The 26,090-nt window shown below is 45.2% G+C and overlaps 1 protein-coding gene across 1 annotated transcript; it reads left to right on the plus strand.

The window, feature by feature from the left end:
• The first annotated feature begins 1,378 nt into the window (after positions 1-1,378).
• Positions 1,379-25,648, plus strand: CCDC198 (coiled-coil domain containing 198). Its single transcript, XM_084630688.1, has 6 exons — positions 1,379-1,744; positions 4,661-4,743; positions 11,724-11,810; positions 13,418-13,516; positions 14,948-15,131; positions 22,107-25,648. The coding sequence occupies exons 1-6, from the start codon at positions 1,519-1,521 to the stop codon at positions 22,352-22,354; spliced, it is 927 nt and encodes a 308-aa protein (XP_084486814.1). The 5' UTR covers positions 1,379-1,518; the 3' UTR covers positions 22,355-25,648.
• The last annotated feature ends 442 nt before the right edge of the window (positions 25,649-26,090 follow it).

Genomic DNA, 26,090 nt, shown 5'->3' on the forward strand with positions numbered 1-26,090 from the left:
GGTCTGCGTACTATAGCTCTGCAAGTGCGACACCTTACAAGAGGGGCCTCCTTGGTCTGTGTCCTTTTGACTAAGAGCCCAAGCAGGTGAAGTTTGCTTCACTTTTCTGGGATGGTGTCCATGACATTCCCAAGCAATAGCATAACGCCTTGATCCAGCAAAGCACTTACACACCTCGGGCCAGATTTGTCACGGTGTTCAGGTGCCTAAGGATGCAGATGGTCACCTAGTGGGATTTTCAGATATGCCAAACTCCCATTGACTTCAGTGGGAGTTGGGTATCTAAGTGCTTTGGAAACCTCACGAGGCACCTAGCTGCATCTTTAGGCAGCTAAATGCCTTAATACATCTTGCCCATGGTCCCTTTAATGTTCCTCTCCTAAGAGAGGAGTCCGGAAAGAGCTTCATTACTCTCAAATCAGCATATAGGCCCTGCTGCATTGACAGGTACACGTTGTTCTGCTAAATGAATGTAAGCCATTATATAGTCACAAATTGAGCTCGGAACCTTACACATACATTGTTGGCTGCTGGCCATGCCTTTTCCTGCTTAATCAAGAGCTGCTGTCTTACTGATAATACTACCCTAGCCCCCCAAACAATCCTCCTCGGGTATCCCAAGCTCTGTCTTTATAATGTAATTGATCCCCAGCTGTCCAAATAAGTTGTGTTCTCTGAAACTGATAGTTAATATGGATGATTGATTATTATTCTAGGTACCAGGTGGGTTCGCACTGTGAGGTGTGGAAAGGTCCAAGTAGGCTGATGTTTAGCACAGAGATGACTAGAGACAAAAAAGGATGGATTATTCCCTTCTATGTTTTTCCCCTTTGGGCCAAATTCTACTTTTGGTTACACTCATGCAAGTTGAGGGAAGTTACGGGGCCAGATACGCTGTCAGATACAACAGTATAACTCTAGAGTAAAGAATAAGTGGTTCCTCACTTTGGCAGTGCCTAAGTCCATTTCCTCTGCCTGCTAGCACTTCAAGGACAAAATTTCCTGAGTAAGATCAACGTTTTTACAAACCAGCTGGTCATAGCAGCAAAGGGAAACTTCTCAAGGCCAATCACTGGTTAAATGAGCAACTTTTAGTAAGAGTGTTTTAAGATGTAAATATTTATGGGAGAGAGGAAGACGCCCTGAGGCCATTATCTGATATTTGGTATTTACCTCAGACGTCTTTGGATTAGTTTAATATTCAATAGCAGCCAGCCTCTCATCTGCTCAAGGAAGTGGCCAGCCCAGGTCAATGTTTAACTGGGCTCACCAAATCTGGATTTAGGAAGGAAAGGCTTGGGGACAAATAGCCATGGAAACTGGCTTACCAGACACCCAATCAGCTCTGTGTGTGTGTATGGTCAGGCAGACCGTGAAAGTTGCCCTGGAGGGAACCTGGGAGCTTTATAAACAGGCTTTGCCTTCAAAGGGAGCCAAAGACACAGATCAGTGCTATGGTCAAGTCCAGGAACTACTGCACAGAGTCTTGTCATTCTTTGAATGTTGTAACTCAGTAAAATGGGCCTCAGCTACTCCAGGACTCATCATAAGGTGACAAAAGTGGCACCAGTGCAAACCAAAGAGGAGGTGCCTCCTTCCCTTTGCACTGCTGCAGTATGTGGACTTCACAGCACCCTGGACGAGAGAAGTTTATGGTCATTTGCAGCCATGGAGGAGAGAAATCCAGTGTTTCAAAGGCAGCTTCCACCCCTAAGAGAAACTCTGTATGGCAGATGCTCCACAGGTAACCTGGCCATGGATAAGCAACTGCCCTTTCTAGGGTGCTTGGTTTGGCTGATTATTTGTTCTTCGTGTTTTCTGTTGCCACATAGATATATGGCTCAGCAGAAAAACATTGCATTTGAACTAAGACAAATGGTAGAAAGCTGAAAGGTTCCCAAATGCAGTTGTGTGTGTGTGCATGTGTAGGTGTTATTCTAGGCATGTGTCTGTTTCTGACACTTCCTGAATATTACAGCATTGTGGGGGGAGGACATCATTTTTTTAGCTTGTTTTAGAAAACTGTCTCAATTGTTTATTTACATCTCAAACAGCCCAGATCATGCTACCCTTGATTGCGAGAGTCATCCTTACACATGGAAGGCGTCCCATTGACCTTAACTTCAATGGGACTAGATGTGGAAGAGTTACAGGACAGGTCCTGAGGCGTACTTCTGGAGCGACCCCTTAATATGTTACTATACATCTCTATGATGCATCTATAGTTATGTGATCCACACACAGCCCTGGGTTAAACCCAAAGAATTATTCACAGTTTGGACAAGGCGCTCAGCTGATGTAAATCAGAGCAGTAATAATAATATCAAGCTCTTACCTAGTGTTTTCCATCAGTAGATCTCACTGCACTTTACAGAAGAAGACGAGAAGCATCATGGAGCTCAGCTGATTTAGACCAGCTGAGGATCTAGACCAGAGTATGGGACACAGGCAGGAAACTGGAAACATTGCTTTGAATAACTGAGTAATACAAACTGTAAGGGAACCACCCTACCGGTTTTACATAATTGCGTCTCCTTTGGCTTCAGTGGGATTATTCAAATGAGCAAATGGCTGCAGGATTAGGCCCTAGCGTGTTTCTAACAGTGAATTCCATTGGAAGACACTGGTGTAACATGGCTTGGTGGGGTTGGATATTTCCCCCCTTCCATGCTACATATAGATAGTTACGCTAAGAGCACAAGAGGAAATGTACCACTACCCTGGTAGCAGCGACATTTCAAAAGCAGAAAGGGTCTGGGAATGAATACGGACGGGCTCTGGATATGCAGCATGACATTTGCGGCACTTAAATAACTACTCCGTTCAGCAAAGAGCTAACCATTTGGTATTTAGCAAGTACATTTACAAAAAGTCATCTCTGGAAGTGTCATATTCCATTACATGTGCTGTTTTTGCTAATAAGAGCGGATCACATTTGAATGATGAATTAGCTGGAGCCACTGTCTAAACAAACAGATGTCTGCTACACAAAATGTTTTATTTCATTCATGGGGATTCATTTCAGCTTGTGTTAAGTTAAACTTTCTAAGAGCACGTTATTGAAGAGCAAAGGAGAAAACAAACAGTAGAATTTCTTAAATTTAGGCTGGGGCTTCGTATTACAGTCATACATCAGGGTCCCATCCCAAATCAGGGCCCGGTTGTGCTAAGCATTGTACAGACCTTTCAGTCAGCCCCTACCCTAAACTGCTTAGAGTCGAAATAGACTTTGATTATAAATTCTTTGGGGGCAGGGACCCTATTTCTGTCCTGAGCTTGTACAGCGCCTAACACAATGAGGTTCTGATTCATGACTGGCGCTCCTAGGTGCTACCTTGGTGACAGGGGATGGATCACTTGATGATTACCTGTTCTGTTCATTCCCTCTGAAGCACCTGGCATTGGCCACTGTTGAAAGACAGCATACTGGGCTAAATGGACCTTTGGTCTGACTCAGTATGGCCGTTCTTATGTACCTCAAGCCAAATAAATTATTAATAAAGGTGGGAGTGGAATGAGGGTCAGACAAAGGCGAAATGACTTACCCAACTTCATACAGCAGGTCAGCTCAATATCAGATCTGGAACAGAACTCAGGTCCTCCTGAGTCCCATTCCGCTAACCCATCCACTGCATCTAAGTCCTAGTCCTGAGTTTATGTGGCATCTAATATTTTAATATTTCACTGTCTTTGTATTTCTACTTCACCATCAGAAATTGTTTAGGCACTAACTAGCCCTATGGACTTAAGAACAGTAGTTTCTAAACAGCAGAGTTTCGCAATCTGAGTTATAAGCTGCTTTTCCCCCTATATACTTACTGGCTGCTAAATATTTTCTCTTGAAAAGTCAGGTATTTGGGATTTTTTCCACTAAAGTGTGAAATGTATTTAGATCAGCAAATGTCTCTAGTTCCTTACTTGTTAAACACTTGATAAAGCTTAATTCTGTGTTCAATAAATAAACATTGTATGTGTGTCCGGTAGAGCTGAGCTAGTCTTGTAATCAGAAGAATTCATCCTCTCTATCAGACATGGAATATCTGTGAGCAGATCAATTTTCTCAAATGCATTTGTTCTTCAGAATAATCAGTAAGCCTCCTTGAGATTTTTCCTCTGTGGATTGAACACAGACCCTTCTCAGTGAGCATTTTCTTTTACTGGTGGGGGCTGACTTAATTCCAGCTGAAAACAATGGGAAGATTCCCTATACCTTCCCTGGGGGTGGGATAAAGTCCTAACTTGGTTGCGACTGGCCAGGTGAATCAGATGGCCTTGTTTCTATTCCCTGCGTGTAGAGTCAAGCACAGATACTCAAACATGTCCACTTAAATGTCTGTTTTCCACATGTGATTTTCCATTTTTATCGGTGCCAGTAATAGCTGATAGCAAGAATGTCTGTGGAAAGCGAAGGACGTGAGCATGGATAAAGGGAATTCATTGACAGGTTTGAGCAAGTATCCAGGGAAGATTTTTTGCTGGTATTCAGCTCTGGTGTCCGGTGGACACATTTTTTTCCCATGTGCTGTTGTATTTTGGGAGCATGTTACACTATAACTAGAAGGTCATGAAGCTTTTGCGTAATAAAGTCTAATAGTTAATGATCAATTTGAGATTGTATTAAACCTGTTATTGGCTTCTTCTCCTTCTCTGTTCCTTTAAGTGCCCAGACCCATTTCATTTGACATCATGATGGAAAAGGGAGAAACAAGTATTATTAAACAGCATCCACCTCGAAGACTCCAAGTAAGATGAATTTAAAGAGCTACCTAAGGAGTTACTTGGATTTAATGGGAACATCCCATGTTAACTGTAAACATGCCCGGGTATGTCTTGTTCTTTTTGTAATCTGATAGAGTAAAGCCATCAGAATGAAGTATATTGGTAAGAAATTATAGCTCTGCTGATCATTATTTCTCACTCACAATTATTTAAATGAAGGTATTTTGTGAAGAGAGTGGGTTGGATTTACACTCGTGTCACTCCATTTACGTCAGTGGCCTTACTCCTGATTCACACCGTGTAAAAGGGAAGCAGTCCCAGCTTTTAAGAAATGCCAAACAGCCTGACTATATAAAAATAGGCTTCCTTTGTCTGTCCGTCTACCTGTCCTTCTGCAAGTCTGTGCACCACAGCCCTCTATTGGATGGGCCGTCAGAGCTGCTAGAGTGTGAGAGCTCAAGTCTCCTCCCAGTAGAGGAGCCAGAGTGAATAGAAACCCAATGCTACCCACTAATGTGCTTTTTTTCTAGCTCTCTTCTTAAATGGTCTCCCTCGTTGTAGCATCTGGGCACCGCCCGGTCTTTAATGGACTTTATCCTCATCACACCCCATGAGGCAGCCCTGTTTTACAGGTGGGGAACTGAGCCGCCAACGATTGGACAGCTTGCCTACTGTCAGACAGGAAATCTGGGCCAGAGCTGGGCATTGTAACCAGGTCTCCCCAGATCCATCCGAGTGCCTTAGCTAGAGGTCCATCCTTCCTGCCTTCCACACATTGACTAACTAGAGATTCGTGCAAATGCTAGAACTGCTTTTAATGGTGAAAGATTCTTTTCGATGGGGGTAAGGAAGGTGCAGCGCTGCTGTTAAATTCAGTTTTCTACCAGGCCAAGTGCAGCTTCCAATGAAGACAGTTAAGAAGATCTGTTAAATTCTGCATTTCTGCCATCGAATAGCTGAGCACTGACTCTGCGTGTTATTAGATTGATAGTTTGATTAAATCTTTATATCAAACTGGAAAATATTTTGCCTTTTGAAGAGCATGCTGGTTTTGGTATTTGATGGTAAACAGTGAGATACTCAAAACACTTATTTTTATCACATGGGCCTCAATCTCAAACACTCCATGGAGCTTTACTCACGTGAGTCATCCCATTACAGTTATATTATCAAGTCAATGGGACAGCATGTGTAAGTCAAGTTATTCATAGATTTGAAGGCCAGAAAGGACCATTCGTTCATCTGGTCTGATCTTCTGTGTATCACGCCTGTACATCTCACCCAGTTACCCTGGTATTGAGCCCATAATTTGGGTTTGGCTAAAGCATGTCTTCCAGAAAAGCATCTAGAAACAGGCCATTCAATTAGCATTTACATAGAAATATTCTACCTGCAGCATGCTCATCCTGCTCTTTAGCTTTAGAGATCCACCGACCTTGTATCCCCAGGAGAGAGCAGAGATTATGAGCTTTGTGAGCTGGCTAGGGGGAATCTCCAGCTGGCAGAGAACTGGGGTAACTGCTCCACATCATCCTCTCCCATAGATAGAGTGGAGTAGGTGGGTGTAGCTGGAGTGTCCCTGTGCTCTGGTAATCCCTAAGTACCAGAATGGTCTCTTGGGTTCATAGGCAATGGAGTGCAATTTAGAGCAGCTTGGAGGTTGCTCTAAGTTGCACCAGGCAACTAGCCCTTGCCACCCCCAAGGTTAGGGAGTAGGTCCCACTCGAGTCCTGCACTGTTTGCGGACTCCACCCTTTACTCTATGGGCAACATCACTGCCAAAGGTTGGCATGCTTGTAAACTGTGAAGGAGCTTTCCCTTAAAGTGACAAGTCATGCTCTGGAGCCAGACTACCCACAGATAGCTTTGTGGATGGCCCAAGAGCATTTGATTCATTTAGTCTTTAAGTGCCTAATAAATTTTCTTCCTTAGCTTCCCCTCCTCCCCGCTCCCTCATGAAAACCAGACTTTGAACAGGGTCAGTCTTAGGGAAAACGGCACCCTGGGCAAACTTGTATTTTGGCACCCCTGGCCCCTGCTCACTCCCTGGGTTCCACACCCAGTCTCCCAAGCCCCAACTGCCTCCCCTGGCCCCTCACCTATCCCCCCATTGCCTCTAGGCCCCACTGCCGTTCCCCCATTGCCCTGAGCTCCCTTCTGTGGCCTCACACTCCAGGCCTGTCCCGTTCCTTGCCTCTTGACCACAGCACCCCCCTGACCATGGCACCTTGGGCGGTCACCCACCCATAAGGCCAGCCCTGACTTAAAGAAGTATAATATTTTCCTAACTAATCCTCGCTTTACTTGAGCAGTTTCTAACGGGCCAGGCTTGAATGAGTACCTAGCAGCAGCTGTGCTTGGCCGTAAAATCCCTGCCCTGCCAATATCTCTGATGATTACTTTCAGTCCTCTCTCTAGAGCCATGACTGTGAGCCAGCGAGAAAGGAGAAGGGAAAATACCCATCCTGAGCGCAAGATCCAGCTTCTTATTAAACGGCCATCTAATGCTAACAGAGGGTTTTACAGAGTGGAACAATTAGGAACATAAGCACTGCCAGACTGGATGGGACCCCCGGTCCGTCTTGTCCAGTGCCCTGTCTCTGACAGTGGTCAGCACCAGGTGCTTCAGTGCAAGAAGGTGCAAGAACTCCACAGACGGCAGATGTGGAACAGCCTGCCCCCCATTGGATCAGAATGATACTTAATGTAAGGGGCAGATTATGCTCAAGGGTGTCAGAGCCTTCCCAAAAGTGGGGGGCCTGAGGAGTGGGGGCCTGTCCTTCCTCTTCCTCTGAGGCTCTGCCCCTCCCCCAGGAGGCCCCTCCTCTTATCCCCAAGGCCCCGCTCCTGGACAAGCCGCGGTGGGCTGGCACCAAAAGCAGCCCCCTGCCCGTGTCCCCGGTCCCCGGACCTCCTGCCCAGGGTGGAGGGACTCAGGCTCCCCACAGCTGCCCATGTGGCTCTTACCATGGCCAGGCTGTGGCTCTGAGCAGCCCCCACCCCCGGCGGGAGCCGGGTCAGGGACAGAGCCGCGTGGGCAGCTGTAGGGAGCCGGTGTGGAGTCGTGGACCCTCCACCTCCACCAGCCCTGGGCTGGGCAGGGAGCCGGGGGTGGGAATGGTGGAGGGTCCATGTGGCTCCCACAACTTCCCGGGTTCCCTGGCCGAGCTCCACCAGCTGCCTGCTGGCCTGGCTGGGGGGTGGATCCTGAGGGGGAAGAGAAGAGGAAGGAGGTGGGGTCTGCCCTGGAGAAAAGTGGACAGGTCAGGCCCACCACTTTCAAAACTGGGAGGGCCCTGGCCCCCTGACCCACCCTGTTCCAGTGCCACTGATTATGCTACCTCTGCCTGCTGCAGGGTTCTTAACACCTTCCTCAGAAGTAGCTGCCATATTGGGAACATGGGTCTGATGCAGTAAGTTTAAAAACTATATGACCGTTGGTTAGCATATGAATATTGTTAATAGTATTTATTACCTAGAGATTTTATTATCCCCCCCCTCCATCTCCATGCTTGTTCTAATGCCACTAGACACTGTCATCAAAATAGAACAGCAGTGTCCTTTCCTGGACAAACATTTTCCGTAATACATAACAAAATGGAGCAGGAAGACTCTCCCTTTTCAAGAGGTATTGGAAGATTCCAACTGTGGTCTGGGTCCTGAGGAAGAATCTGTGAAATTTACAAAGGTGCAAGAAGAGGTCAGATTTCCTTCCACTCAGCAAAACTGAACTTTAAAGCCTGAACCTTCTCCTTCCTCTTGGCCATAGTAGGATCAGCTAATAGATTAGTGAGTTTATCTGCCTGCCGCTAGTAACATTATATTCACTGCTATGGTGGCACTAGTGAAAGATTTACAGCCTGGACTATAATTTGTAGTTAGACAAGGTGGGTTAGGTAATATCTTTTATTGGATCAACTTCTGTTGGTGAGAGAGACAAGCTTTCAAGCTACACAGAGCTCTACTTCAGGTCTGACCTGAAGAAAAGCTCTGTGTGTGGCTCAAAAGCTTGTCTCTCTCACCAACAGAAGTTGGCCCAATAAAAGATATTAGAGAGGCAAGGGGAGGGAGCAAGGTGATATCCTGCGACGGACCGACACAGCTGCAAGTGAGCTGTAGCTCACGAAAGCTTATGCTCTAATAAATTGGTTAGTCTCTAAGGTGCCACAAGTCCTCCTTTTCTTTTTGCGAATACAGACTAACACGGCTGCTACTCTGATACACTGCATACTGTAATTTGTGGTGTTCGTTGCTGCCATCTAGTGTCATCTCTTAAATTAGTACAACTTCAGATTAGTTTTTCAGGCACTAAAGAAAATAGTGTAAATGGAGACACGAGGGGTGGGCAAGAAAAAAAGCCACAGGACACTTTTTTATTAGGACAAATTTGTGAGAGGCAGGATTGCCCTGTGGTTAAGGCACTGGCTTGAGATTTAGGAGACCTGGGCTCAATTCCTGGCTCTTTGTGATCATTGGTAAGTCATCGTAGGCCCAGATCCTTCAAGGTACCTAACTCTCAGCTTGGCCTCAGGCCCCAATTCAGAAATGCACTTAAGCACATGTTTCAGTTCATCCCCGCGTTGGGCAATATTTAAGCATGTGCATAATTAGTGTCATGAATACACATGGTGGCTTTAATCTCTCTGGCCCCAGGCCTTAAAGGGTCCCATTGACGCACGTCAGGAACAGCATAAGAGTCACAGAAAGGACCTCTGCCATATACCATAGGAGGCTCAGAGGTTTATAGCAGCATTGCCACTGGTTCTAGGATGAACTACCAAGAGTAGGAGGAATATTACTGGAAGAAGAAATGACCATTACAATCAGGTCTGCAAGGCTGATCTGAAGCCCATCCAAAACAATGAAGATTTTCCCATTGACTGCTGTGGGCTTGGAATTGGGTCCTGAGTGTCTTTGTAGTGGGTTGTTTTTGTTTTGGCTCCATCCAACCTAACAATGCCAGTGAAAAAAGCAACAAGGACTCAACTCTGAATTTTCCTGTGTGCTTTAAGTGATAACCTTTTTATGACTAAGTTACTACCTTTATTTCTTTGCAAATCAAGAAGTCCTTGCACTGATTCATTATATCTGGCTAAAGTACAGTCACAAATTAGGGCATGTTAGTACACCTGGAAGTTAATGTCCAGCATTAAGTATGAGTCCACTCTTCTTCCCATTGACGGCATTGACAAGATGCCTACTGGCTTTTATGGGAGCAGGATTGGGAACCTCAATGCCACAAACAGGTACTAGAGATTCCTCTATTACCCCTCTGCAGTTTTGCCCATTTTAAGCAGGTATCTTAATTCCTTAAAAAGAAACTCCAAACTCAGCTGTCTGTAAAGTGCTCTGAAGTTTTTAACCTTGATGGCAGCTATCGGTTCAAACACAACTGTATGGTACTTAGCTTTAATAAAAGAGCCGAGACTACAGTTGCTTGGAAATTTTCCATCAATAGACATTTTGATGGGGAAAAAGAAGTCATGGAGAAATTTTCTGGTCAGCATTATTAAGAAATAAAAAGTGTGCTTTCATGTGAATAAAATGATCCTGATTTTGCGTCCCTCCCTCACCTCAAATAATACCTTACACCATGAGAAGTCCCACTGAATAAGGTCCTACTGAACATAAACATTAGAAGAGAAGCAGCGTGTGTGATGGATATGGTAATTTCCCACCATATCACTGGGAGATCTTCCTGTATTAAGGCTGTGTGTCATTGTGGGGCAAGGATTGTCTAATTCTATGGGGGAGGGTTGCCATAACCCACCAAGAGCTAAGAAGATGTTGGGGGTAATTAGGCAAATTCACTCAGTTTGTGACACCTCCAGAGAGCTACCACCACTTGGAGAGGCTCACGTAAACTGGTTCAATCTGGATTCTCCAGAGACCAACAGACAAAGAAAGGACTTTGGGATAAATAGCCTGAGTTGAAATGAACTCTATGGCCATTTTTTCAATGGACAGGAACTTCTGTCCAGCAGGGGCCCCAAACCTTCCTAGGAGGGGTTGGAAGGACCTTGGCCTCCTGAGGCCCCATGAGACTGATGGGTGACCTCAGGTAAGATGTTAGCATTCATATAGGAACTCTGTTTTTAATGTTTTTGCTGTAGTGTTTACCCCTTAAGAATAAATGTGCTTGCTTAGAAAGAGCTGTGTGGAAACTCCTAGCAGGGGGCAATAACACTGTTAATAGCCTCTGAAGAAAAAGAAAAGCGCAACACAGAGTGTCTAAGCCATCTGGCTTGCTGGGGATATCACAGTGTAGGCAGGGAACCATGCAGCCTGGTATAACCCTGGTCAGGAGGGAGAGAGGGGTAGGTCTCTGCCCAAGAGACGTTATAGCTAGGAGCCTAGAGTGGAACACGGAGGGGAGTATAAGTGGAGGAGCCCTGAACTGTGACAGCATGGCCTAGCAGATAGGGCCATAGACTAGGATTCAGGAGAGTAGGCATCTATTCTTGGCTCTGCCACTGATCTACTGCATCACCTTGGGCAAGTCACTTCACCACTCCATGCCTCAGTTTCCCTTGAAGCCCTACATCTGTTTCAACTGTAAGCTCTTTGAGGCAGGGATTGTCTCTTGCTGTGTGTAAGTACAACATCTAGAGTACTAAGGCACCAATAGGCGCTACTGTGATACAAACACATGGTAATAAGAACAATCCATCGGAAAAGAAGCACACATCTTTAAAGTTTAGATTGTGTTGCTTTAACACAAACTCAGGTGTTTCTCCTCAGTTCTGTCAACTCACACTATGGCCCTCCATGAATAAATGCCAACAGATGCTGAGATCCAAAGAGATCTTGGATTCTTTATTAAGGATGCTCCACACCCATCCCCCCAGGCCCTAACTGCATCCCCTGGCCTCTCACCTATCTCCCCAGTGCCCCTAGGCCCCACGGCCTAGGGGCAATGGGGCCTAAGAGTTAATGTCTGGCTTTTATGTTTTACGATCGCATGGCATGAGGAACGCTGACTGTTAGAAATATTGGACTTGCAGAAGCTGGAACCCACTGACCTTCCGCAAGTAATCACTTCTGAAAAGCTCCTCAGCCAGCAAGAAGGGGCAGCAGCCCAAAAAGCAAAGGTGGGTGTTCCCACAATACAGGTAAAACTGGCACAGTTGCACCATTACCTTGCACAGCATGCTGGGAAATTCAAGTAGCCCGCAGTTTTCCAGACATGTGCTTTGATCATTTACAGGGCTTGGTCTAAAGCTCACTGAAGTCAGTGCGAGTCTTCCACTGACTTCAATGGGCTTTAGATCAAGTCCATAGTCAGCCACTTCCCACCAGGCGTGCTGTGCCCCTCTCTCTCGCTAGCCACTTATGAGAGGTCTCATTTTAAGGCCAAATAGTCTTCTCTATTATGCTCACATAACCCCATCAAAGCCAACATGGTTGCAACCATGCAAGTGAGAACAGACCATGTGGTTGTTTATCCCAGGTGTTCTCAGCTTCGGCCAGCCAAGAGCTGCACTGGTGAGCAGACTGGCTGCAACAATGTGTATATGGGAGGGAAGGGGAGGAGGGCAGAAATTTGACATGTGAAAAAAGTTTGACCAGCTCTTTTGGGAAGTTGTCTGGGGCCAGAGCGTTCCATTTAGGGCTGGATCCTGGTTACATCGAAGTCAAAAGTTAACTTCCTTTGGACTCTGGGGGCAGTAGTAAGGCCTCTTACTGGTGCAAAATAAGAGATTGCAACCTCCCTCATCTTTAATTTTGAGCAGCCTGGCAGATGGGATCTAGCTAAAGCAATTGCAGTGTAGCATCAGTAAGCCAAGGGGTCAAAACGACATTCACTAATATGGAGCCCCACTTGAGGCTCAGATCCTCAGAGGTACTTAGGTGCCTCACTCCCATTGATTTCGTCAGGAGTTAGACATCAGAAGCATTCAGGTGGTCTGGATGTTAGGGCCTGATGTTCAGAAGTGCTTTCAGCACCTGGCTTCCCCCAGCAGGCAAACCACATTCTCTGTGTGTGGTAATTGTCCTCACAGTGCTAGAGTGAGATTGCACAGGGTTTTACAGCTGTAGCGTTCCTTTCGTTTTAACCGCTCAATGGGCTTTTTGCTAATCGACTTTAGTGAGTGCTTCTGATGCCCAGAATCTTTGAAAAAAATTGGCTGTCTCCAGGTGAGCATTCAGGAATGTGCCTCGTGGGAGGTGCAGCTTTCCGCTTAATATACTCCGTAAAAATCAGAACCATAGCACAACCGCTAGTGATAGTTATCTAGCAGAGCAAGAGGAGAACAGGGAGAATGCAGTATTCTCAACCCCAGTCACTCACAAATGATGAGCCATGCCCCCCCAACATGAGATTTTAAAAATCTCATTATTTAAAAGTCCGTAATCTGGGGGCTCTTCTAATTTTTCACCAGCTGTTGGCCAATTTGGGAGTCACATTTTTAAACTTCTCTGCAACCAGGAGGGCCAGAAACGGTTTGGGGTTGTTGTTGTTTTTTTTTTAATGTAAACTGAGATTTTTAAGTAATTACCTGATCCCAAGAGTTGGAGCTTTAAGAAAAACACCAAATATTGAGAGACTTGCAATAACATTGACAGAGTTGGCAACAGACCTCTGTATCTGGTAAGCGGCCTCTTCATGCATTGAGGGGAATGGGGTTGGATTTTATAGCTGTGAGCCAGTGAGTTTGTTTCAAGCATTGCATTTTTTTTTTAAATACTGTGCAAGGAGCTGGAGAAGCGAGTGCAAACTGCAAAATATACGTCTGGAAGACGACAGCACTTACACAAGCTGCAGATGTTAGAAATGAACCGCAAGCGAGAAGAGGTAAAGCCGCAATCTTGTTGGATTTTGAAGATGTTTGAAAGAGGGAACTGGAATGATAAAATCCATGCTTGGGTGAACTCAGTCTGTAGGTCTGGTGGTCCAGCTGCTGTTGCATCTGGATTCAGATCAGGAAGGGAGATGCTCAGACTCATTTCTCTACCTGGCTGGGTTCTATATTACCAGCCTTTGTCTTCATTGTCTCTCTTGTGGCTGCTCCTTTGTCCTCACCTTTGTATTTGAATTTCCTCCCTGTGTAGTGGTTGCCATTGTGCCACCCACTACTCAACTGGAAAAGTGAAATGAATGATTTTCTGATGACATCCAAGCCATGTACTGAATCACAGAGACAGTGGGAGCTGGTACCTTGCCTTAGAAACCATCCATGGTGCCTGAAGAGCAGTTCTCTGGGCCACGTTCTCCTCTGTTATCGTGTCATCCATTGACTCCAGTGGGACTGGATTGATGTAACCAATTATTTGACCTTCAGTATGTGTATCTGTTGATGCTTTGGAGAACAGAAGCCTTGTGTTCATCTCAGAACTTACACTGTGTCCCTCTGCCAGTAGGGAGCATGCTGGCTTACGTGTATTATGCCCCCACTAGTTGTCCCCTTGAGGGCCCACTGTGGTAGCAGCTGCTAGAGTTATTCCAGTGGCTCAAGTGATAATGGCATATGAAGTGCTGGAGATCCCACGTTCAGTCCTGCCTGGTGGATGTTGTTTTAAATACCCTTTTCCTCCCTCTCCTCAAGGCAGAGTCATGCCTTATGAGAGACAGTGTTTCTCAGTGGGCAGAGCACTGGACAGAGTAAGGAGACCTGGGTTTTTTTCCTAGCTCTGCTGGATGACCTTGGGCACATGCTTTCAGTTTCCCATCTGTAAAATGGGGATAATGAGAGTTTGTAAAGCATTTCAAGACCTTCAGAAGAAAGGTGCTAGACAAGAGCTTGGTTTTCTGTATTTTTCGTAATTTATGTGGTGGGAATGAGGCCAAGAATATCAGTATGGGGGGGCGGGGGAAGGAAGCACAGATCTTAGTATTTTTATTCAGATGGTCTCAGATAACAGTTGAATCTAATATCTGTTATTTCCTGGAAAAGCTGAGCAATTATTCCTGATTTGAAATATTTGACCACTGTCTGTGGATGACCTGAGTGTGACGGGTTCCCCACCCCCTCAGGCTGGTGGGTCAGTGAGCTCAGTGATACCCCAGTTCCAGATGGCCCCCCAGGGGGGAACCCATTACACTGAGAACTCAGCCATATTTGCAATCTGACAGGGCCCGATTCTGCAAACTTGTATTTGAGCTCGTAAAATTATTCAAGTGCCTATTTGTTTGCAGAATTAGGCCATAAGCCTAAAGGAATGCTGAGTTTAGATGTTAAACCCTTGGAAAACGAGTTACCTATTTACTCCTCTATTGCTCATACAGATGAATCATTTACAAAGCCAGGAGGAACTGCAGAAAAGTCTCCACAGGGAGGAAAAAATCAACAAACAAAAAACAAGGGAGCTCAAGGCTAAGAAAGTCCTCAAAAATCTTCAGAGAAACAATTGCTCTGAAGGTGAAGACCTTGTCCCCGTTGAGCATGATCAAACTTTTAATGGAGACCATGGTAAGTAGAGTCATTTTCCCATGAGATGTAAACTTATTTGATGTTTGGAAGTTTCACTTTATGCAAGCCAGTGACTGGGGGCCCTAAACCCCTGCAACTGTTCAGTCTCCTGGAATGCACCCTACGTGTTGTAAAGATGGAGTTCAGAAGGGCCTCCAGGAAGCAGAATTAAATATGGCAGCATTGCAATAAGTCAGGGAGCCTCATAGGGAGGAACCTCTGAACCTTCTTAGTTAATGGCTTCTAAATAGGTAAAAGCAACCACAACTCTGGGCCCAAGTTTAGGACCTATTTAGTTCTCTGCCTGGCCTCCTCTTTCACATATGTGAGGAAAAGCAGCCTGACTGTGACCCCACGCTGTCTGTCTCCCTTTACAAAAACGTTCCACAGTAAGGATCCAAAATACTCTGGAGCAAATCTTCAGCTCCATTGCCCCTTTCTGCCACTCTGGCGATATGAAGGGGCCATAAAGTTACCCTAACTGGGCAGCGGAGATTCTGTTCCCCCTTCCCCTGCACCCCGAACCTCTGCCATATTGGTATGTGGTGGGCATTCATGGGGAATCACTGGAGTCCTGCTGTGTTCCAGTGGTCCTCAGCACTGCCCCTGGGGACCCGTAACAAGCTGCTACATGTTAGAGGAGCCTCAGAACTACTCTAACGTGTGAACAGGCGGGGGAATACCAGTCAGCATCACCTCCAAGGGATCAGAAAGTGCAAAACCAGCATGCAGCCCGCTCTGCCCCCTCCTCTTGGGTCCCGCGCTGACTCCAGCTTGGCCAGAGCCAGGGACTGGGCCCTACGTCTCTCGGTACTGACACTGTGGGATTGGTATCTATCTCTGTAGAGTGCATGACTCTTAGGCGGTATTAGAGTGTTTACTTTCTAAGAGTTACCAGTGACTAATTAAGACATGCCCAGTTAATTTGGCCACCAACTTGAGTTACTATGGCTGTTTCTTCATTGTAACACACAGACATTTATATCAGGAAAAACAAAGCAAAATACCTGCCCACCATAATAGAAAAGGACTGATTTCCCTGCATGGCACTGGGCCGAGTTCATCCCTGGCGCCAGTACATGGACCTGCACTATGTAAAACTCCTGTATGGTTGCAATAATTAGCATACTGTAGAACAGAGTTTCTCAAACTGTGGTCCATGGACCACCAGTGGTCCACAAGCTCCATTCAGGTGGTCCGTGGATAGTTTCCTCTAAGGTGTGTGTCTGGGCGGCTGCACACGAGAGAATGACGGGCCACCCACCTAATTAGTGGAGCCGTGCAGGAGCCTGGAGAAGATTGCATATGTAAGGTGGGGTGGTGGCCTTGGGGGGGAACAGGGGTTAGGTGGGAGGGGGCAGTGGAGTGAGAAGAGGGGGTGGGGGAATTTGGGATGTGCAGGGCTGAGGCGGCCAGAGAAAGAGGCGACTTTCCCCAGCTTCAGGGCTGTGGCTGCCATGGAGAGATGGCCCTCCTTCCTGCCTCAGCTCTGTGGCTGCCGTGGCAGGGGAGAGACCCACCTCTTTCCCAGCCCCAGCTCGGGGGCTGCCGTGGCAGGGGAGAGACCCACCTCTTTCCCAGTCCCAGCTCGGGGGCTGCCACGGCGGGGGAGAGACAGCACATCCATCGCATTAGAAAGGTAAGACTACGGATATTAAAATATGAGTTGTGTGCTTTTATTTGCAGACCAAAAAAATGTTAATTATTATTAACTTTTTTTTCATAGAATGCTTTTATCCAAAGCGCTTTACAATAATTAGCAATGGTACAAACAACATTTGGAAAGATCATTAAGTAGTCCAAGACCCTCAGCAATTTTCAAGTGGCCCGCGAAAAAAAAAAGTTTGAGAACTACTGCGTGTAGAAGAGGGGACTCAAGGCTTGTTCACTCCCTTGTTGTGGAACTTGGTATAGCAGGCTCTCCTTCCCCCTCCCCCCGCCTCCAGCCAGGTCACTTATAGCTTCCCCGTAGCCCCTTCAGGGTAACCGAAAGTCCAACAAACAGTCTCAAGCCAAGTCTTCGGCCGGAGTTCTGAAACAGCATTTGTTTCACCTCTGGTCCCTGGGATCTTTGACTCCCTTTTCCAGTGGCTGGTGGGGAGCCCAGGTCCTCCAGCAACTTTTTTGGGTTCAAAAAAGAACTAGATAAATTCATGGAGGATCGGTCTATCAATGGCTATTAGACAGGATGGGCAGGGATGGTGTCCCTAGCCTCTGCCAGAAGCTGGGAATGGGCGACAAGGGATGGATCACTTGATGATTCCCTGTTCTGTTCATTCCCTCTGGGGCACCTGGCACTGGCCACTGTCGGAAGACAGGATACTGGGCTAGATGGACCTTTGGTCTGACCCAGTATGGCCGTTTTCATGTTCTCCCTCTTCTCTGAGCTCCAGCCCAGGGCCCTTTGAGAAAATAAATGCAAAAAGGAGGAGACAGACAAGGGGCCTGATCCTGTACCTGTTTGGGGCAGGCTTTTCCAGTTCTCTGAACTTTCTCTGCCCCATGCTGACTGGCTGTTTGCTTCAACCTTCCCCCTCGTCCTCTGTGTCACCCCACACCTGCCCCTCTTACCCTCCTCTTCCCTGCCCTGTCCCCCTCACCCACTTCCCTTCACTGCCTCCTCTCCCTTCCCTTTTCTGTCCATTTAGCTGATCCTCTCCTAAATACATGCAGATAAAGGAAACAAAATGAGAGAAAACCCCCCATGGAACTGACATGACATTTGCTGCCATCACATTGTTCACATTGTGTGTCCTACCCCTTCCCGCAGCCTCTGGCTGTCTATATGGTAATCTCTTTGGGGCAGCATCTGTCTCTTTGTTGCATTTGTGCAGCACCTAGCACAATGCAGTCTGGGGCCATGCCTAGGGCTCGTAGGCTCTGCGATAATACAAGTACCAAACAGTTGCTCTTTGCTAGGTCTCTGGATTCTCTCGCTGATGCAGTGTAACTGTGACAGGTTCGATCTAAATGGAAAAGCACCAGGTTTAAGATGGATTCCGGTACCAGATGACATGGTCACATGTCCTGTGAGACCCCAAGCCTTCATTCTTCCTGGCCTGACTCACAGGAAGGCTTGCAAGTCAACAGAGCCATCTACAGTCAATTGTCCTGGTTAATGGGAGCCATCAAGATTCCAAACCACCATCAATGGCCCATACTTTGCATAATTACAATAGGACCTCAGAGTTATATTTCGTATTTCTAGTTTCAGATACAAGAATGATCCATTCGTACAAATAGGATGAGCACACTCAGTAGATTATAAGCTTTGTAATGACAGGTTTCAGAGTAGCAGCCGTGTTAGTCTGTATTCGCAAAAAGAAAAGGAGGACTTGTGGCACCTTAGAGACTAACCAATTTATTAGAGCATAAGCTTTCGTGAGCTACAGCTCACTTCCTCAGATGCATATCGTGGAAGCTTTGTAATGATACCTTACAAGAGACCTTTTGCATGGAGCATATTCCAGTTACATTATATTCACACTCATTAGCATATTTTCATAAAATCATATAGAGTGCAACGTCACAGTAACATGTAATGATTTTGCTTCCTTAGCCTTGCTGGGGAAGAGAAAGGAGCAAAAGCAGCGATAAGTTAGACTTCTAGGAAAACATTGTGGGCATAACAAAAAAAAAAGGGGGCTCCCAGAAATTCTGCTTATGTTTTCAACATCATAGTTGTCCACATTTCAAACAAGTCTGTCCAGTTTGTACTCACGTCTCCTTAGCAATGGGATGGTGTCACGGGGCGCAGTCCTCATCGCTAGACAGGTGCCTCCTCCTGGTCATGCTGGGGATTAGCTCGAGTCCAACACTCACATCTGCCCACCAGCGCTCTGTCTCTGCTCCCACCTACGGCTCCTCCCTCGGCTCCCAGAACCGCAGCATCCTCTTTGCGATTCAGCCCTCCAGCTAGGTCATCATCTCTGTTTCTGCCTTCCAGGGGGGGAGGGGAGAAGAAGAGAAAGGGAGGGGGTAAAGTGCATATCACTGTCCTATTGCCCAGCCACTTTTCCGGTGGCGAGAGTGGCGGGGGCGTGGAGAAAACCTGGCCCTGCCCAGCCACTACTCCAGGCCCTAACCCAGGGATTTTGTAAATAGCAGCCTCTTGCAGCTCCTCTGTAACCTCTGTCAATGTGGCTCTGTTTTCCTGGTCCACTTCCCCATGGCCCCAGCACCTTCTTCACCCTCACCTCAGGGCCCTCAGCTGCTCAGTCCTAGGAGCCAGTCACTGCTCTGTCCAAGGTGCTTCTAGTTCTCTCAGTCCTCCAGGGGTGCAGTCCTTACTCCCTGGGCTCCTAGCAGCAACTGATCCTACTTTGCTCTGCAGCTCCCTTTTATCTGAGCCTGCTGGGCCTGGATGTCTCCCTGCAATTCCCGCCTGATTGGCTGTGTTTCACGCAGCCTCTCTGGGTCCCTTGGAGGATTCCCCTCCATTGCTTCTTCTGGGACAGGGCATGAGAAACCCCATCTATGCCGGTGTGGGGTAGGTACCCCATCACAGATGGGTATAGTTTTTGGTGTGTAGGTGCGTGAGGGTCTCCGTGGATGAATGGCTCTGTCTGTAGAGTTGGAGTGCCAAGGTCCAGGCTCCACTTTCCATCCTATGTGAGCCCTAAGCACAGGCTTCTGCTGGCCATCTGCATAGGGCTGAATTTCACCTTAGCCTCATGCCCTGGATGAAAGTGAGTGTGAATCTGAGATCAGATTCAGGCCCACTATCTCTAGGGGAAGAACCCCAAAGACTCAGGAGTCCTGCCGGACCAGAGCGGAAGGGGACTCGCGGCTGAATACTGCTGGCAAAAGATATTTTAATTAGATAGCTGTCTAATAAAGATAGCTTTATTGTCCTAAAGAAACCCTTTAAAGTGCACCCTGTGGTTTCTGGTACACTTTGGTAAACCTTTAATTACAGGCTGTCTCTAGTAGATGCCTAGTTTTTACTGATTGGTTGGATGGTCACGCAAGGCACATTCTACTGTATAGGCATATTAATGTGGAACAAAGATCACTGCATTCACAGGTCATGCCAGGACCACATTGCTCAGAGAGTGTGCTAAAAATAACACAAGCTGAAATTCGGATAGCTAGGAGAGTGCAACCTGCCTCCTGATGGAATACCTTGAACTAAGCCCTTGCAACTGAAGGGCTGGAGTCAGCCAAGGACAGCAAACCCTGAAGTGATGCTGTTCCACAGAGAGGCCTTTGAGACTGAGGAGAGTCTGATTCCTTTTGATGAAGAGTTTGTGCGGATGGCTCTGCTCATTCCATGTACATGTGTCCCTTGGTAGAACTCAATATAGCAGTGACTCCGCCATGGCCTGCCTGTCAGGATGCATTGTAGTCAGCCGTCGATTACGCTATACATATGGGACAGCCCTAGCAATTAATACAAATTCGCAGTGGAGCAGGCTCCTCTCCCTCTCATTCATTTGATGAAGAACTCATTCTGAACTGCTTCTCTGAGACCTTTAACTCTGTTTATGTTTTTTTCAAAGTACTCAAGGGCCTGATTCAGATCTCACTTGTCAATGGCATAAATCCAGAGTAACTTCAATGAAGTTAATGTAGATATACAAGTGTGAGATGTGAATCAGGTGTAACACCGACGGACTCTGTTCGTCGGCAAACAGGAGCGAACCTGGGACTTCGGGAGCGAAATGCATGAGCCTCTACTGCATGAGCTAAAAGCCCCATGGCCCTTAGCTAAACCATTACTAAACCATGCTGCCTCTTATCACACCATATATTTAATAATTATGCACCTAAAAATATAGAGCTCAACCCTGCCTGGTGTTCAGCACTCTGGCCTGAGCCTGCAAAGTATATAGGAACTTGGGCTTGACTTCATTGCAGCTAGTCATGTGCATGAAGTTAAGCATGTACATAACTATCTTGTTAGATCAGGGCCATCGTGCTCCACAGCTTTTGGGGCCAGTTCACACCACTTATGGAAAAAGGTTCTGAGACTGAACAAAGGTTGTACATAAAAGTATAAAATCTCCCCCCTTTATCACTAAATATAAAAACAATATTTGGTTTAAAATGTGGAAACAGCATAATAAATAGAGGTGGGTGACATTTTTTGGTCAAAACTTTTCAGCGAAAAATGCAGATTCAGTGACCTTGAAATATTTTGTAAATTCATGTCCATTTGCTGAATTGTTCATTTAAAATAGTCTGGCAACATCAGACCATTTCATTTGGTCATTTTCAACTTTTTGATTTTTCGGTTCAAAAGGACTTTTTATTTCAAATTTTCCTTTAATTTTATTTTTTAAAAATCCAAAAAACAATTGAAAATGGTTGAAATCAAAAAGAAACGTTTTGATTTTGTTGAGACAAAAGGTTTCATTGTCTGGAATAAAAAAAAGTCAATGTTTGAATTCACCAACATTTTTTAAAAAAATTTGTTTTCAGTCTGACCTGAAACATTTTGTTAAAATTTTTCAAAGTTGCCAATGAACCAAAAAAATCTATTCTTCAACCAGCTCTAATAATAAACATGGCATTCTAGTACTGGAGTTATTCCAGAATGTATCTGTTGTGCCTTGTGCTCTTTACACAACAACAATATGAAGAAAGCACAATGGGCACATTTCTATTCAAATAATCATTTTTACTAAATATTTATGAACATTCAGAACCTAACTACATACAGATGGCCACATTAGCTGGTTTCTGTTGGCTTCTTGAACATAAAACATGGTGAGCACCATTAGAAGGCTCATAAACTATTTAAAGGGACATTATCCTTTTCCTATATGCTACGGCATCTAACACTTACAGTCTGAGAATCTTTTTTACATAAGGAGAGAAAAGAAAAATAATAGTTTGCTCTGCACACATTTTGGAATTGGGCCCTGGGTTCCTCTGATGTGATTCCACCAACCCTCAGTAAGTCCTTGATAACCCCTCTGCAATTGGGTGTGCAACCCAGAATAATTAAGAAGATGGTTTTCTTGTTTTTAGGAAATACATGGGATGGAGAATTCTTGGAGCCACACGAGATGGCTGAATCCTATCCCAGTCAGAGCAGTAAAGTGGAAATGTGGTTCGTAAAGCATCAGGATCCAAGAGATCTATTCTGGGACAGCTCTAGCACTGATTCAGATGACTGGAAAAGAGAAGAGAGAAAGCTGGGTCACAAACCTGCACTAGTGAGAACCAAGACAGAGAGAATCCCTCTGTTTGATGAGTTCTTTGATAAGGAATTCTAACTGCAAACGATCCGGATGGGACTGGAGTCATGCATTGAAAAAACTCAGCTCTCTGATTATGCTTTAAACCCACTGGATGGATAGCCTGATGCTGTTAAGAATTACTTCTTTTGTGAAGTAAATAGTTTGTGCAAGTATGAAGAAATACAAAGGAACACTGCAGATACGGATATGACTAAACCCATTTATCTTTGCAGGTCTCGAAGGGCCACCATTGTGAAGGTGCATCTGTTTTGTGGAAAGATATAATGAGAAATTCAGGGGAATATACAACAATATACTGGAACTGAAATTATTTATCATGCAGCTGTTTTAACGCAGCTAAGATGGGGGTACATAGGGGAATGCCACTGAACAAGAAATAAAGGGTAACATTAGTCGTACACTCCTGAGACAGGCAAAATGCCTATTGATTTTGGCAGGAGTTTTGTGTGAGTTTGGATTGTAGGATCAGATGACCCAACTCTCAGGAGAATTACTCCCTCCTCTTGTCTCGTCCCCCTGCTCACCTTATTACCTTTGCTCTGCCACCTTCTCTTTTAAGAGCCTCTTTGGGGGAGAAACATCTTCAAGGTAGCTCATAGGCCCTAGCCTGGCACATCCTCACCCTTTTGTCCTATTGAAATTTACGTGTACCTAAGCACAGGCGCAAGAGGAATTGTGGAACTAACAAAACACCTGCCTTACCTTGCCATTCAGTCACACTGTGACCTCGCCATCCTTCTGTCAGTATGTCATCTAATTAGCACAAGATCTGCAAGTGACCTTTGGTTGGATTCTGACTGCACTTATACCAGCATAACTTCGTTGACTTCAGTAGAACTACTCCTGATTTATAAAGATATCAGGGCACAGTTGGGCCTGTTGCCACCATCTGTCTATAAAGAACCTAGCAACAAACAGTAAATAAAGATAATTGATCCTAAACCCACATTCCTTTCCCACAATTTTCAACCTCTTTTATCCTTCAAATTAGGACATTTATTGTCTATATACTTAGACAGCCCCATTGTTGTAATGCTGAGCAACTCACAAACAATGAATTTAGCTCACAGCATCCTTGTTAGGTAGCTCAGTATTACAATTCCTATTTTACAGATGTGGACTCATATAGAGAAATATTATGGTTGGGATTTTCATAGAAGTCTAGGGGAGTTAGATACCCACCGCCAACTGTATTTCATTGGGATTTGGGTCTTTAACTCCCTTAGGCTCTTTTCAAATTCCCAGCCTAAGTGGCTTGGCCAGGGTCAGAAAGTCTGTAGCGGAGACTAGATTTGAATCCAGATATCCTGAGTTCCAGTTCAGAGTCTTAACTGTAGGCTTGTACTTCCTTATCCCCTCTATCCATGCATGTAACTGCCATGTAATGAGGTGGACTAGATTGTCACAATGGTTCCTTCTGGCTTTATAATCTATGAATTTTTGCATCTCTGCCTGCTTCAACCATGAGAAAATAACTGACACTGTCCCAAAAGTTCAGACTACGTACAGTGATTTCATGACAAAACCCCTACAAAGCAAACTGAAACAAAATCAAATCAAATGTTAAAATTAAACCAAAAAAAGAGATTAATTTTGAGAAGACAACAATGTAAATAGTAAAGGTAGCTAATGACTAACGACTGTTTTACTTGGGTTCTATGTTTTAAAATAAATACCTCTGTGAACGCTTTCCAGATCTCACTTAACCACCATGAATAGGAAAATATTGTGAAAGCTTTATTAGGTATAGACAAAAGTCAATGGTTTAATGGGATGGAACAATTAACCTGGCACTGGGCTATACATCTGTCCTCTGAATGATTCCACATATTTCCCTCTTGTGTTCCCATCTGTCAACAATTAAGCTATAATGGGTGGAAATGCAATTTATCCTAGGCAGTGCTGATTAGTTCAGCGATAGTTGGGTTGCAAGCATATGGAAACACTGCACACGAATAGGAATATGTGGAATAATCAGCCCTTGTCACATGTTTTATAGGAGGGAAAGATAGGTAACATTAATGAATCAAAATGATTATGTCTGACATACACTTATCTATGGGGGAATGTTTGCTGTTTTTCTTGTAGTTCAGAGTTCTTTGATGCCAATCATGACAAATTTCAAATGTATTGATTTATTCTAAACAATTGTAACCTGTACAGAAGCAGACTACAACTCATTTTTACTCTGATACTTTCTAACACTGGAAATTAAAATGCTTTCCTTTCTGTTGAGCCTGGAATTTAGAGTCTCCTACACACACACACATACACCAGCTATAGCTCCACAAAAGAATTTTGATTGTAGTGGTTATCTTTGGAGAGCCACGGATTTCAGATGGTGGCTACCTTCCTATAATTTTAAAGGTATGTCATTATGATTGGCTATTTATACTGGGTGAAATTCACCCCAAAGAGAGGGGTAAATTTCACCTAGTAAGAACATCCACACACAACACCAGCACATAACACTGGCCAATTTTGCCTTCTATTTGGCATACCCTCATTCATTATAATTCTAATGCAACAGAAACCCTCATATCTGCTTTAGGAGACATAACTCCACTCATGCCTTAACATAATGGAAGAAGTGTCATCAGGAGCATGCATAACTTTGGGAGCTGTCTGTAGTTTAATGACTAGTATGAGCTCATCTGTTTTTCAGTGCTCTGTCACTTATGTGTTTATCAGTGTCGCAGTGCAATAATGGGGTATTTTTAAAAGAGGAAATAGATTTCTGGAGGACATTTTCTACCAGTTCTTAAGAATGTTAAAGCTCAAGTGCAACCCTAACATGAAAATCTGATGTAAGCACAGATGTATTCAATGGTAAAAAGCTGTGTTAATGTAGAGTTAAGATTGCTGGATGGTATGTCATCCCATTGCACAACACTGAATTGAGCAAAACTCAAACTTCTGAAAACCAGGAAATGGAGAATTAAGGTTGCCCATGCAACCTTAACTCTGCTTTTGTTCAGCAATGTCCCAATACACCCTGTGACCACACCTATCTTTACTCTGCCAGCCCCATTCACGCTTACTCACAAAATCCCATGTAACACTATTAAAGGACAAAAATGAAAAAAAAATTGGCAGTACTAACTTGTGTTGGGGTATAAAAATGTATCTCAAAGAAAGTATCTTTGTCTGGTCTAGAGAGGAATGGTCTAGAGTGAAAGTTCTGCCATTCACTGAGGTGGTCCACTGTTATGGACATACATGTATTAGTGGTCTGGTAGAGTCTGTGGGATACTAGTACTGTGCTTCATCGACAATAAACCTGGCTGGGTGCCTTTGTCCCTTAACAAATCTTGTAGTCATTGGGTGGTTCATTTGAGCTCTGCCGTGCCAGCTGTCTGCGCAGGCCTGGGGCGGCACACAGAGGGAACACACACATGCAGCCAAACATCTATCAACATCTAACCACACATATCAATGGTTCTATTGTTGTTACTTCCCTCCTCTTATAACCTGACTCACATCCAGGGCCTGGAGTGAAGGACAACTATGTGACAGTGGAAAAGTTCTGGGGTGCAAGAGGTTGGGCCCCACTGGCAGAGTTGGGGGTGCCATGTCTCCCTCACCTGAGTCCCCAACCTTTTTCACCTCCCCTATCATCCATACCCATTTACCCTTCCCCATAACCCTTTCCCCTTGCTACACACCCACTCCACTGCGACTGCATTCCCTCCCAGGATGCATTCACTTGTCTAATTTTTTCCCTCCAAAGACTTCAATTATATTCCCTCCA

The sequence above is a fragment of the Lepidochelys olivacea genome, assembly GCF_965140295.1.
Source record: "Lepidochelys olivacea isolate rLepOli2 genome assembly, chromosome: 6".
NCBI lineage: Eukaryota > Metazoa > Chordata > Testudines > Cheloniidae > Lepidochelys > Lepidochelys olivacea.

Bases quoted from the DNA above. Each gene is read 5' to 3' on its own strand.
- CCDC198 (XM_084630688.1), top strand. From the start codon at position 1,519: ATGGGCCTCAGCTACTCCAGGACTCATCATAAGGTGACAAAAGTGGCA. The intron at 1,745-4,660 runs GTAACCTGGCCA...TGTTCCTTTAAG, and splicing joins GTATGGCAGATGCTCCACAG to TGCCCAGACCCATTTCATTT. The intron at 13,517-14,947 runs GTAAAGCCGCAA...TTGCTCATACAG, and splicing joins TGAACCGCAAGCGAGAAGAG to ATGAATCATTTACAAAGCCA.